The sequence below is a fragment of the Hemicordylus capensis genome, chromosome 2, assembly GCF_027244095.1.
Source record: "Hemicordylus capensis ecotype Gifberg chromosome 2, rHemCap1.1.pri, whole genome shotgun sequence".
Taxonomy (NCBI): Eukaryota; Metazoa; Chordata; class Lepidosauria; order Squamata; family Cordylidae; genus Hemicordylus; species Hemicordylus capensis.
In genome coordinates this window covers 25,291,505-25,306,265 of record NC_069658.1, presented here as the reverse complement: position 1 = coordinate 25,306,265, position 14,761 = coordinate 25,291,505, and the positions used below count along the sequence as shown (strand labels likewise).

Below are 14,761 nucleotides of genomic sequence, written 5' to 3'. Positions count from 1 at the left end.
CTGGGTGGGTGCACGGCTGGGGGAGTCAGTCATGTGACTTGCCTCTGGGAGGGCCCTCATGGCAGTGGGCCCCCAGACAACTGTCTCCTCTTGTCCCTGTTCCTTCCTTCCATCCTGATGTATCCTCTTCACGAGAGGCACACTATTAATGACTCTCTCTGCCTCCCAGTCCCTATACATTTTGAAACTCCCTCCTTTTGGGTTCCCCCTCCCTCCTCCCAGCCAGTGGAGGCACAGTTGCCCATGACAGCACTTGACTTGTATGTTAACAAGCCAACCAAGAAGCAAGGAGATCACAAGCCAATTGGAAAGCCAGTGCCAGAAAACCAAATAGGAAGGGGAAAACAGGATCCAAAATGGTGTTTGAAACATTTCAACTCGAAAACGGGGTTGTTTTGCTCCAAGCTTGAAACGGGCCCTTTATTTAGAGGGTGTTTTGTTTTGACCTCGAAACACTTGAAACGGCCTGTTTCGAGCTGAAATGTTTCAACATCAAAATGTTCTGCACATCCCTAGTGAGAAATAGTCTGCCACTTAGATAATTCTAATGTTTCAATCCTTTCAAGAATTCTGAATTAAACAGGTTACTTGTTTACTCGTTTAAAAAGAAATTATACCTATTACTAGATCTGTATTGGTCAGATTTTATTCTTTACACCAATCAGGAAAATTATGGTTGTTTTCCTCCCTTAGATAATGTTAGAGGTTGGATGGACTGATGAATCAGGGTTTGTTGTATTAGGTTTTGCTGTTTGTGTTTGGATCAATGTTGTTTAGCATTGTAAATTTGTTTTAGTAAAGAGATGGGGGTGGGGATGTATATTGTGCTGTATATTTCCAGGAAAAACCACATACTTTAATTAAACCAGCTTTAAAGACAGAGGCCCCAAATCAAAACAGTACATTACTTAACCTCTAAGGGCTGTTTCAACATTATGTAGTAGCAAGTCTGTGTTTGCTGGAGTGTGCAGCCATCAGAAAGTCACAGCCAATCCCAGCTCTCCAGCAAGTACATCAATATGACCTTGGTTGAATTGACACTTAACGTTTCAAGATGCATATTTAGACTGAAGATAGACCATTTTAAAGTAGCTTTAAATCTGGAACAGGCAACTAGTTGGTTTTTACAAAAGTACAAAGAAGGTAATTTCCTACCTTTAGGTGCCACCTGTAGAAACTGTTTATGAAGAGTGCTAAGCTGCGCAATAGTTAGGGTACCATTCGTAGCAGTCTCTACAGATGGAGGACGAGGTGGAGGGAGAGGATCCGGAAATATTTTTATATCACCATTAATGTAGAACTCTGTCCCTTCTAGAACTAGCTCATACTGGATTTTGGTAGATGCTTCAATATGGTGGCGGGCAACCTCAGTTAATTTGTCAACACTGTAGAGATATGCATTAAACAAGGATATGGTTCTTGAGAATTAGAAGACTATAACAATAATTAGGCACTTTTTGCACTTTTGAGTACTAGGAACACATCTAGAAGAGCCATCTGTGGTCCTCCAGCCATTATTAATCAGTTCCCTGGTGTGTATATACTGCAGCTGTGTTCAGTGTGGCAATAAACAGGACCAATTTCTACTGAAACGACCATGCTGGAAACAGGTGTTCATACACAAGGCCCAAGGTCAGGAACTCTGCCCCTTTTACCAGTATTGTAAAGAGATTATTAAGTCCAGTTCTGAGTGCTGGCTGTATCAAAACCATGGCTCACAGCATAAGTAAATAACGGACATAACCTCTGCAGCTGTTTAGTTTGTCATGACCTCCACTGGAATACCACCTCTGCCTAATTTCTCAGATCGCCACATGGGAACTTGTGTCAGATATGGCACAGGTATAGGAGGAACAGTAAGAACAAATGCCTTCAATTTCCTATTCTTGATTTTCTCCATTTCAGCAAGAACAGTACATTCATATCGTCTTCTCTGTCGCCACCTGGCACAGTTAGGTGTGAAATCCGGCTCCACATCAAGAGCCTGGATATCCTCTCCTGCAGCTGGAGATGCAGAACTTACAGTTCAGAGCTGATTAATAAACAGGGGCACAGGAAGTACAAAGCACTTGTGCTTCCTGTTCTTCCTGCATCTGTCATATCCAAAGCCATCACGAATCTTTCAAGCAGGATCTTGTTGCCTTAAGCAAACCTTCTGATTTCAGTTATGAGGGAATATTCTACATTTCTTCAATAACCATAAATTAGGGGTGTGCAAGAACTGAATGTTGTGGTTCAGTTCAAATTTGGGTCAAATTAAAACAGAACAGCTGATCCATGAACTGGTTCGGTCAAATTGACTGGCTGGTCCAGGCTGTTCGACCGAACCAGTATCAGGAGCTATGCTCATAAAGGGGAATCCCGTGAGAATTCCTCTCTAAAAGCAAAGGGGTGGAGAAATCCTTGAAAAGTCTTCTAAAGGCCAGCAAGGTGGGGGGGAGAGGACACCTTTAAAAGTAATTAAAGTTCTTACTGGCCCAGTGGCAGCTGCCACTCCTGAAAGCCCCCCTGGTGCAGCTCAAGCACACGGTGCTCCCTTCAGCAACCCATCTGCGTGGCGGCATGGTTCCCGCCTCCGGGCATCTGTGGAGGCCGGAACCCTGCTGCCCCCTTAAGAACCGTAACCTATTTTTAAAGGTACCCTCTCCTTTAGAGAAGAACCTTAATCTACTTTTAAAGGTGCCCTCTCGCTGCTTCCACAGCTGCCCTTTAGAAGGATTCCCTCACCCCTTTGCATGTAAAGGGAAATCTTCACTGGATTCCCCTTAGCCCCTCGAACCGCCGAACTGGTCCACCACGGACTGGACTCGGTTCAACTGCAGGCCAGACCACTTCCAGTCCAAGGCAAACCGGTTTGGGATTGAACAGTTTGTGGGCGGGTGGAGGTGATGGAACTTTGTGGGAAGGGGGTGGAGGAATTTGGGCTTGAACAAAAACAGCAAGACATTTCTCAATTTGAAGAACACTCCCTTTAGACAATCACAGCTCCTTCTGCTTCTGAGGGGGAAGGTGTGTGAAACCCTTTTGTTTTCTCACCAGCCATTCCACAGCTTTGTGTTTCTGAGGGGGAAGGACTCTGAAATGGAGTTGGGACTGAGCATCAGTCCCCGCCCCCCACCCCGCCCCCCCAAATGCTCAGAAAACAGAACAAATAAAATCTGCAAATGACGTAAGACCGAAGTTAGAGTAGATACTCCTGTCTTTTCTGCTAGTTTTTGTTTTGTCACCATGCTCAGGCACAGGCTCAGGCAACACCTGCATATCAGGGATATTCTGAAACATTCTGTTGTGGGTCCATACTTGTATTAGAAATGATGCCATCAAAACAAACCTTTGATCTAGAATTCCTCCTTTACCTCTTTCTTGGACCAATTATATATCACCAGGTTCATCTATTGCAGGGATTCTCAACGTGTGGGTCCCCAGATGTAACTGGACTTCAACTCCCATAATTCCCAACCAAAGGCCACTGGGGCTGGGGATTATGGGAGTTGAAGTCCAAGAACATCTGGGGACCCACACGTTGAGAAACCCTGATCTATTGCAAGACAGTACCAACACTTCATCAGAATTAAACATTTATTACCTAGACATTTCAGCCAGGAACCTCTCTCCAAGCCATTTTTCCATATTCCTGTATGTTAGTTCTGCTTTTGATTGCAGATCTTCCGTGAAGGCTAGCGCTTTAACTTTTAGCAGCTCAAGTCGAGATTTTGCAGCATCCGCTGTTTACAAGATGGTTAAGAATAAATAAGAATAAATAAAAATGCAAACACCCTGGTGAAAACTTTACAGGTTTGATAACCAAGCAGTAGGTTATGCATCGTTTAGGGTCTGCTTAAGCTGGAAAGGTGCAAACAAGGGCCCTATGCAGACCTAAATAGTTAACCATGGTTTGTTTTTCATAATCTTGGTTAAACATTATGAGGTTATTCACACAATCAAATTGTGTTCTACCCGGGTTTGGGAGCTGTGTGTGCTCCCAATTTTCGGTTGTGTGGAAAGCAAGGTAAGAGGAAAACTACCAAGGTTTTCCTCCTACCTTGCTTACACTGGGAGCACACTGGAAAACTGGGAACACACACAGCTCCCAAACCTGGGTAGAAAACAGTTTTTGAATGACCCTACTAGTACATCTCAGTCATGATGAAAGATTGATTGTAAATGTTAAGCTGGTACTTGTGATGGTAAACACTTGTCCTACCCAGCTGCAGGAGCTGTGCATGCTCCCTAATTTTGGTTGCCTGTCAGCAAAAGCCTAGGTAGGCAAAATAAATGAAGTGTGATTGTGTGGGAGGTGGGTGTCTGTCCCAACAAGCACTTTTATCCAGCATATTATTGAGGGTGGAGGAAACACCATCAGAGTCTGCGTCTACCTTCCCACATGATCACCCCCCATAGGTTTTTGGTGACAGATGACCATCATCTGTCACCAGATGCTGGTCACCATGTACCAATCAGGAGTGTGCAGAGCTCCTGAAGCTCGGTAGGAAGTGTCCCTGAAGCTGGGTAGGAAGAGTCCCATGTAACACTTTACCATGATTAATGTAAGCCATGGTTTGCAGTGGGTTTTACAAAATAGGGCTGTTCTCATGATGGTAAACTGGGTAGGACAAATATCGTACCCAGCTTACATGGTTTATATCATGGTAAAATGTTACATATGAAAACCATGGCTTACTTTAATCATGGTAAAGTGCTACATGTGCTTTTTATGTATAATGCATATGCATAAAACATGGTCAAGGTAGTTCCCCTGCGTCCCTAGTCTCTGCTTGCAAGTTGACAAATGCAAGCAGGTTTCATGGGTCTCTTCTATACACTCCCTCATGGGTTAGGACTTGTGGGATAGGTAATGGGACACGCTCCCTGTGCACTGTACAAATACAGTGTACTGTCTGTGGAGACCTTGAAGAGAGTCCTAAAGACTCATCTTTGAAGTCTGGCTTTAATAATACTGAATTGGTTTTAAAAATGAGTTTTATATTAATATTTCAACTGCTTTTATTTTATGTTTTATGTGAACTACCCTAAGCTGTTCTGGAAAGGGTGGTATGTAAATTATTATTATTATTATTAATTCTATACCGCCCTTCCAAAAATGGCTCAGGGCAGTTTACAAAGAGAAACAATAAATAAATAAGATGGCTCCCTGTCCCCAAAGGGCTCACATTCTAAAAAGAAACATAAGATAGACACCAGCAACAGTCACTGGAGGTACTGTGCTGGGGGTGGATAGGGCCAGTTACTCTCTCCCTGCTAAATAAAGAAAATCATCATGGTAAAAGGTGCCTCTTTGCCCAGTTAGCAGGGGTTATAATGAATTAAATAAATAAAAATAAAATAAATTCAGCAAGTGACGCAATGGTTTCACTTATGTTTTGGATTTTAACCAGAATTAAAGAGGGGTAGGGGGAAGACCCAAGGTTAACCCTGACTATGGGTAAGCATTGAGTCCACAGCTCTCTGAGGCAAATATTGCCACCGTGTGTGGAAGCCATTTTTGGCCTTTCAATATGTTTCAGAAATCCTTAAACTTGTAATCACCCTTGTAACTAATAAATACCTTCAAGCTCTAGTGCAGTAAAATATTCATGCTTCATTTTAAGCTTCAATTCTAGCTTTTTTAATTCCTCTGGGGAGAGAGGAAGTGGTGTTGCTTCAACCACAGATGGAGAGCGGGAGCCTGCAAGGAAAAGGGGATATTTTGCTCAGAATGGAGCCTGTAAAAACTTTGAACCATGAACCATTTCTCTTACTCTTGTGTAGCAATACCCGTTATTAGTAAGGAAATAATATTGTCAAGCATTTGCAAAAATAACTTTTCAGTATTTCAGAAGATGTCTGTCTGATGGTTATATAATGGCTATAGTCCTGTACACACTCACTTGTCTGGGGGGCGGGGCAGGGGGTAGGTCCCACTGAACATGATGGGACTTCCTCTGTCCAGCTCTCTTGCTGATATTGCTGCCATATGGAGCCCACATATGGAGCCATAGGAAACACAGAGCGCGGCCAGAAATGGGCCTATGCTTAGCAGCCAGATGCCGACAGCCTCTGAAGAGGCGGGGCTTCCTCACCCAGGTTGATGTTCAATTGCCATAGCTTCTGAGTTGCCTTCTCCTCCAGTGCAAAGGGCAGTCATGGGAACACAGGAAGTTGCCTTCCGCTGAGTCATACCATTGGTCCATCTAGCTCAGAATTGTCTGCACAGACTGGCAGTGGCTTATCCAAGGTTGCAGGCAGGAGTCTTTCTGACAGAAGCTGCTTTCAGTCTGTGAAGACAATACTGAGCTAGATAGACCAATGGTCTGACTTGGTATATGGCAGTTTCCTATGTTCCTATCCTTCCTGGAGGCCAGATGTTCTTCAGAGTCCTCATTCCTCCTGGTGTTCTTTACTGCCACTACTTCCACTCTGGGCAGGTCTCATCAGCACTTGTGCAACTGTGTGCAATTATTCTCCAGTGTTCTGTTTGTGGTGGGTCAAGGTTTTGCAGAATGCAGTGAGGCAATGAAGCATGAAACCAAAAGATTCAAGTGGCACAAAGCAAACAACACGCAAGTATGCCAGCAAGTGTCAGGTTTCGCTTTCTAGACTGTGCTTTTCAAAATTAAATGTAACAAATCTTTTCAAATCAGGGCAAGGTTTAGGGGCAGGTGACCCAGGAAACCTGGCTGGGGTTCCTGGACTGGAGATGCTGGGCATTCGTTATTCACAATGAAAAGGCTTCTTAGAGACACTTAGCGATCACATACTGTAGATAGATTCTCTCCAGGATGATCTGTCTTCAACTTGGCCTTTAAGGTCTCTCAGTGGTGCATTTATTGCTGTCGTAATTGAGTTCATCCACCTTGCTGTTGGTTGTCCTCTTCTTCTCTTTCCTTCAACCTTCCCCAGCATTATGGACTTCTCAAGGGAGCTGGATCTTTGCATAATGTGTCTGAAGTATGATGGTTTGAGCCTGATCATTTGTGTCTCGAGTGAAAATTCTGGATTGATTTGTTCTATGATCCATTTGTTTGTTTTCCTGGCTGTCCATGGTGTCCTCCAAAGTCTTCTCCAGCACCAAAGTTCAAAAGCATCAATGCTTTTTCTATCTTGCTTTTTCAAAGTCCAACTTTCACATCCATAGTGTCATGGGAAAAACCATTGTCCAAACGATTCTAATCTTTGTAGGTGTAGACATGTCACAACATCTAAATATCCTTTCCAAGGCCTTCACTGCAACCCTACCATGTGCTTGTCTGCAGCATATTTCTTGACTGCTGGATCCTTTACTGTTGATGGTCAATCCTAAAAGGCAGAAGCCATCCACCACTTCAGTGTCTTCATTGTCAATTCTTAGACTGGTTGCTGTACCCGTTATCATTAGTTTAGTCTTCTTGACATTTAGTCGTAGTCCCATTTTCTCCCTGTGCTCTTTGACTTTCATTACTAGAGCTTGCAGATCATCCACATTCTCAGCTATCAGAGTGGCGTCATCAGTGTAGTGCAGGTTATTGATGTTTCTGCCTCCAGCTTTAAAAACCACACTCATCTTCTTCCAATCCAGCTTCTCTCAGTATATGTTCAGCATATAAATTGAATAAAGAGGGAGAAAGTATACAGCCTTGCCTGACTCCCTTTGCTGATCTGGAACCAGTCTGTTTCACCATGTTCCGTCTGGACTGTGGCTTCCTGTCCTGTGTATAGGTTTCTGATTAGAACAATGAGATCTTTTGGGATGCTCATTTTCCTAAGGATATTCCACAACTTGACATGGTCGACGCAATCGAAGGCTTTTCTGTGGTCAATAAAGCATATATTGACTTCTTTCTGGTATTCTTTGGCTTTCTCAATTATCCAGCATGCATCAGCAATGATGTCTCTTGTTCCCCGGCCTTTTCTGAAACCAGCTGGAACATCCGGCATTTCCCTTTCCATGTAGGGCTCTAATCTGCATTGGATGATCCTGAGCATTATTTTGCTAGCATGTGAAAGTAAGGATATTGTGTGATGGTTTGCACAATCTGTTAAGTCTCTTTTCTTTGGTTTGGGTATGTAGACTGACCTCTTCCAATCTGTTGGCCACTGTGTCATTCTCCAAGTTTGCTGGCATAGTTTGGTTAGAGCCTTGACTGATTCTTCTTCTGTTGCCTGCCATATTTCTGTAGCTATTCCATCAATTCCTGTAGCCTTCCAACTTGGTAATGACCACAGTGCTGATCTAACTTCATCTTCTCGTACTAGAGGTTCTTGCAAGTAGGGATACTTCTAGAGTATCTTGGATGCTGATATCCTTGCTGTACATATTTTCAGTATACTCCTTCCATTTCTGTTTGATCTTCTCTGAATCAGTTTCTATCTGTCCTTTGGCATCTCTTAACATACCAATTCAAGGTTGGAACCTCCATCTGAGTTCAGAAATCTTTTGGAAAATTTTCCTTGTTTTTCCGTGTCTATTTCCATCCTCAAGATCTTTACAGATTTCATTGTAGTACTGCTCCTTGTCTCTTCTAACAGCTTTCTGAAATTCCCTATTAAGTTCCTTCCTGCGGGCTTTATCTTTCTTGACTTTGGCTTCTTTCCTCTTCTTGGCAATTTCTACTGTCTGTTCTGACATCCATTTTGCTTTCTTCTGTTTCTTGGTCTTTGGCAGTCTCTTTTCACATCCGTCCTTAACAACTTATTTGATTTCATTCCACAGTTCCTCTGGTTCCCTATCAATGAGGTTAAGAACTTCAAAACAGTTCCTGATATTCTCCTTGAAAATGGTGGGTACATTCTCAAGATCATATCATGGAAGCTGGATAGCTTTGTTTTTCCACTTTAGCTTGTCTTGGAACTTGCACATGAGCAGTTCGTGATCTGTTCCACAAGTGGCCCCCGGCCATGTCTTTGCTGTTATAACTGAGCTCTTCCACCTCCTTGCACCAATAATATAGTCAATTTGATTTCTATGTACTCCATCTGGTGATGTCCATGTGTATAGGCACCACTTTGGTTGTTTGAAGAATGCGTTAGCAATGAAGAGATCACTGGCTTGGCAGAAACTAAAAAGTCATTCTCCTGCTTCATTTCTGTTTCCCAGGCCATATAGGCCGACTGTGTTTTCCTCCTTACCTTTTCCAACTTTGGCATTCCAATCTCCAACCAATACCAGCACATGTTGCTTGCATGTTCTGTCAATTTCAGACTGAACTTGAGCATAAAACTCATCAACTTCCTCTTCTTCTGCATCAGTCGTTGGGGCATAGACTTGAACAACTGTCATGTTAAACACTTGCCCACTGACCACATTGTACCCAAGTACTGTCATTGCTATATCCTTCCTGACTATTTTATTTATTTATTTGATTTCTATACCGCCCTTCCAAAATGGCTCAAGGCAGTTTACACAGAGAAATAATAAATAAATAAGATGGATTCCTGTCCCCAAAGTGCTCACAATAGGGATGTGCGTTTCGTTTTGGATACAAAACATTTTGTGCACAAAACAGGCCATTTCAGCTGTTTTGTAGCCAAAACAAAACACCCAATGCTCAAAACAGAAAATTTTGTAGCCAAAACAAAACGTCCCTGTTTCGGATACAAAATGTTTTGTTGTTTCGGCTGTTTCGGAACTCCATTTTGCAGTCGAGAAAAGTCTTTCTCCTTCGGTCTCCATTTTGAGTTTTGACATCTGTTCGAATTTCTGGCCCTTCCAGCCTGCAGATTGGCCAGCAAAAGCATGGGCTGATCTGCTGGCAATTGCCCCCTTATTCCTTTTAAGGAAAATTGAGGGTAAAATTTACCCTCATTGGCCAGTGGGGCATGTGCATTTACCCTCATTGGCCAGTGGGGCAGTGTGCATTTCATTGTTGTTGTTTCACTCTATAGATCAATTGCATTTCCGGGGGGGGGGGGAATGTGGATATGCATGACCTTTGGAAATCTGCCTGGTTCTTTGCAAAGCTCTGCTGTTGTTGATTTGTGATGTTGATGTTATTTGGGGTGGATTTGGGGCAGAAAGGGGGCTTTGGGGCAGAAGAGTGGGTCAGGTGGTAGTGCCCCAATGGGTGCCTGCTGCCACCCAGATTCTAAAGGAATTTGGAAAAGGACTGATTTTTAAAGAATTTATGAAGTTGACATGTCTTTGGGGCAGATTCAGGGCAGAAAGGGGGCCTGAAGGGCAAAACAGTGGGTTGGGTGGCAGTGCTCCCAGGGGTGCCTGCCGCAACCCAGATTCCAAAGGAATAGGGCAAAGAGCTGATTTCTTAGGAATTGTTGAAGTTTATGCATCTTTAAGGTTTTTCCCCATAGGGAATAATGGAGGTTTCAGCAGATCCATAACTCCACTTGGGGGGCACTGGGGTAGCCGGGAGCGAGTGGTGGTGTAGTGCACATAGGGTGCCAACCACCCCCATGGGTTGCTAACCCATGGGGTGCTGGGTTCTGTTGTTTCTAAGGTGTTCTGAGTGTAGATTCTCTGGTAGCATATGAGATTTTCTACAACAAACAATGAACCCAGTCTCATATGCTATCAGAGAATCTACACTCAAAACATCTCAGAAACCAGTACCCCATGGGTTAGCAACCCATGGGGGTGGTTGACACCCTATGTGCTCTACACCACCACTCACTCTGGGCCATGCTGGTGCCCCCCAAGAGTAGTTATGAGGCTGCTGAAATCTCCATCATTCCCTATGGGGAAGAACTTTAAAGATGCATAAACTCCATTAAATCTTTAAAAATCAGCCCTCTGCCCAATTCCTTTGAAATAATTCTGGCAGCTTCCTTGCCCCCACTGGGCACTACCACCCACTCTACTTTGCTCTGGGCCACCCCTTTCCCTCCAACATGAAGCTATACTTTTGCTGAAACCTCCATTATTCCCTAAGGGAAAAACCTTAAGCTTCAAAAATTCACCAAAAACCAGCCCTTTGCCCATTTCCTCTGAAATTTGGGTCGTATCTTCCACCCATTGGGCACTACCATCCCCACCCACTAGTTTTGCCCCAAGGCTATTTTTTAAAATCCAAAACGTTTTGGATTTGGATTTTGCAATTTCGAACAAAGAACAAAATTGGGATGTTGCAGATTGGCTGATTTCAAACAAAGAACAAAATGGGGGTGTTTCGGATTTGGGCCAAAAACAAAACAGAAAAAACAAAAACAAAACGCACAACCCTAGCTCACAATCTAAAAAGAAACATAAGATAGACATCAGCAACAGTCACTGGAGGTACTGTGCTGGGGGTGGATAGGGCCAGTTACTCTCCCCCTGCTAAATAAAATAGAATCACCACGTTAAAAGGTGACTCTTTGCCAAGTTAGCAGGGGTTAGACTATGAAAGCAACACCGTTCCTTCTTTGTTTCTTGTGTCCTGAGTAGTAAATGATATGATTTTCTGACTGAAAGTGTCCCATTCCAGTCCATTTTAATTCACTGATGCCCAAGATGTCGATCTGTAGTCGATTCATTTCATCTTTCACTGTGTCAAGCTTTCCCATATTCATGCTTCTTACGTTCCATGTTCCCCTTGTAATTCTGTCTTTGCAGCTTCGGATTTTCTTTTCCCGCATGGCAACATCAGCTGCTAGACGTCCAAAAGGCTTTAGTCTAACCGCATCATAAACACCATCGGTACTCTGAGAGATCCTCAGCTCTTCCTCACTAGTATGTTGAGTACCATCCCATCTGAGGGGCCCATCTTCTGGCACTACAATCATTCCATTTTGTCTACCCATGTGGTTTTCTTGGTAAAAAACAGGAGTGGTTTACCATTGCCTTCTCCCGCACAGTATGAAATGATGCCTTTGTCGTTGTCACTGAAGTGATTGTCCACCTCCAGCACCTTCCTATATCGCTGCTGCCCATGCTTTGGGTGACCCTACTGGGAGTATAACTCCCAGCATACTTTGTTCATCCCTCCCAAGAACAGCCCCTGCCACAACGAGGCAGCATAGCAGGACTTGGGGGGGATACTAGCAATACCCCTACAAATAGCAAGGGTACAATCTAACCCCTTCTGCACATGGAAAGCATGGGACAGTGCAGCTCAGGAGGGTTGAAGAGGACCCTCCAAAACCTGAGTTTCAAGCTGAAAACCTGAAACACGTTAAGCACTAGCTTAGCACAGAAGTGTACCTTAACCCTCTCCCCTCCACACTGCTGGTCTTGCAACAGGATGAGCAATACATATCATGTTTGCAGCAATCCATCTTTATGTTCTGTTTTTTCTAGATTCCATTCAATTCTACTACAGTCATCCCTCACCAACCGCAAGGGTTCCATTCCGGGAAAACCTCACAGTTGGCAAATTTATGGATGGAGAGCCACTGAAACCAATTTCAAACAGGGGGTTAGGGGAATCATGGTTGCAAAAGGACCACAAAATACAATGAACAATAGAAAAAGATTCCCTCCAAATCCCCAGGAGGGATTTGGAAGGGACCCCCGAAAATGATTCCTGACCTCCAAAAATGACCCCCCCAATGACCCCAACCCCTCAAACCACTGGGAAAAACCCCAAATTGAAAAAGAAATCTGCCAAACCGCAGATACTCAGGTCGTGGTTGGCGAGACCTGCCACAATTTCCTGGTTGCAAATACTCAAAACTGCAACTGGGAAACTCACAGTTGGCGAGGGATGGCTGTACTGCAAAATTCCACTAAAACAGAAATAAATGTTTGTACCTCTTCCTTTCTTTTTCCCTTTCTTGGCATCTTTGCCCTCCTTTCCTTTGGCTTCTTTCCCGCCTTTTCCTTCCTTTCCGCCTTTCCCCTCCTTTCCAGCTTTCCCACCTTTCCCTTTCCCTTCCTTTCCACCTTTGCCAGCAATGGCTTGGGAAGATTTCAGGCGTTCTTTATCTTTCATTTCTTGCTGCTCCTTTTCTTCCTCGGCCTCTTTCGACTGTATCTCAGTAGTCACCTTAATTTTAAAGGGTCGCATGTTAGTAGAAGGTATCGGAAGCATGCTAGCATGCCTGTCAGGGAGCAAACTACCATCACCTCATGATCAACAATAATATAATTTTGAAAAAGAACACTTCTGTCAAACTATTATTTAGTTCAATGGCAGGATCCAAAGAACCACAAGCAGGTGTTCCGGCCACACAGCGCGGCTTTCCTGTCAGGGCCCACAAGCAAAAAGATCCTGAGGCCACAATTCAGCTTCCACGGGAGATGGAATCCAAAGTAAGGCCACATTCAAGGTTGCAGATCTTTACTCCAATTACGCATGGAGACATGCAAGTAAGAACAATGGAGTGTGTGTGGGGGGGGGGCGGAGGGAGTGTCCCTGGGCTGCAGGCCCAGGGCCCCCCCACCAAGGTGCCCCGTTGCCCCCTGCTCAATGACTCATTTCTTACCACCAGCTGGAGAAGGCAAGGGGCCATGGCACGTGCGTTTTCAGTACTGGTCAAGCTCCTTCCCCTGCATCTTCATGCTGAAACGGGGGCATTTCAGAGAATGAACGCGCCATGGCTCCTTGCCTTCTCCAGCTGGCAAAGAAAGTGCAATGATGCAGGGGAATGGGTGTGGCCCACGCCTGCAGGCTTGCTATGCCCTTGCAATAGGAGGGGTTTCCTGTTATGATAGTCTAGACAGCCTTGGGGCAGGGGAAAGCAGAGGCAACAGGGGGCAAAGCTCACGGGATTGGGTGAGCAGAATCGTGCTCACAGCAGGCTTGCAAGGAGACATGTGTTTGAGAGCATTTAAGCAGGGATCTTCACTTTTGCCAGCACACTTACTTGAAAGCTCATGATGTCCCATGCAGTTGTTTGGCGATATACAGTGATACTGATTTGAACCTGTCAATAGGCAAGCAGCAGCATTTTGCACTAGCTGGGGCTTCTGAACTGATATCGTCATTCAGAGTAAATTGCAGTAATTCAGCTGAGAAATCACCATAACATGAATGGCAGTGGACAAGGCACTGTTTGAACATTAATAACCAAGACTCTTCTTACCATATTAGATATTGCTGATCCAACATTTTGCCACATCTCAGTGATCAGCTTCTCATCGGGGCCAAAATTAAATATTACACTTTCCGAAAACAGATCTTCCTTGGCCTTATATGGAATTGTTTTGCTCCTGTCTCTGAAAGGTTCAGGAGAAGGAGATCTGCGAGCAATCGTTGGAATTCTTAGAAAAGAGAAGGGGAGGGGAACAGACTCACTCTTGTATTCCTCATAACATGTATTCATTTATTATTTGCAGGTTTCTTTCATAAATTGCAAAAGTATTATATGATTGATTAAGAGCTGGTTTCACACAGTAGTTTGAATCTAGGTTTAAAATTGGTAACCACATTGGCTTGATTGTGCCAACCCAGGTCAAGGCAGGAATCTCACATTAATCTCAGAACACAAACTGAAATTGGTAATCTTGGTGTGGATTCACACAGTCATGCTAATTTCGATTACTGGCTTTAAACCTATATTTGAATGATTGTGTGAACCAGGCCATTGAAACCTAGAATTTAAGTTCTCTGCACTTGCAATGGAGCATAAGAGCCAGATTCAAGCTTGCATATCCTTTGACTGTGCATAACATATTTAGCCTAACCAAGGTATGTAGGACATCAATGAGTAAGTCGCAGTCAAATGATCTATCCAGCCCTTTTCTGCAGTGGATGAACAGTGAGAATAGTATCTAATTATGTACACAAGAACCTTTGTAGGGCCTGGTTCATACTGAATGTCCTACCAGCACTGAGGTTGTGGGTGAGGATCCAAGGCTTGCTTGAATTTTCTGATGTTAAGATCTGTTGCTGGGACACAGTGTGAACTG

General features: G+C 43.9%; 1 protein-coding gene across 8 annotated transcripts in view; it reads right to left on the bottom strand.

Annotated features, from left to right (window-relative positions):
- The window catches only part of SPEF2 (sperm flagellar 2), a 228,601-nt gene that overhangs the window by 47,071 nt on the left and 166,769 nt on the right, over positions 1–14,761 (bottom strand). For all 8 annotated transcript variants that reach the window (XM_053292083.1, XM_053292085.1, XM_053292087.1 and 5 more), the window contains 5 exons: positions 13,936–14,113; positions 12,662–12,896; positions 5,567–5,686; positions 3,587–3,725; positions 1,156–1,385 (listed from right to left, as the gene is read on the bottom strand). In XM_053292083.1, coding sequence (XP_053148058.1) covers positions 1,156–1,385; positions 3,587–3,725; positions 5,567–5,686; positions 12,662–12,896; positions 13,936–14,113 — 902 coding nt within the window. The remainder of the gene's footprint in view (positions 1–1,155; positions 1,386–3,586; positions 3,726–5,566; positions 5,687–12,661; positions 12,897–13,935; positions 14,114–14,761) is intronic.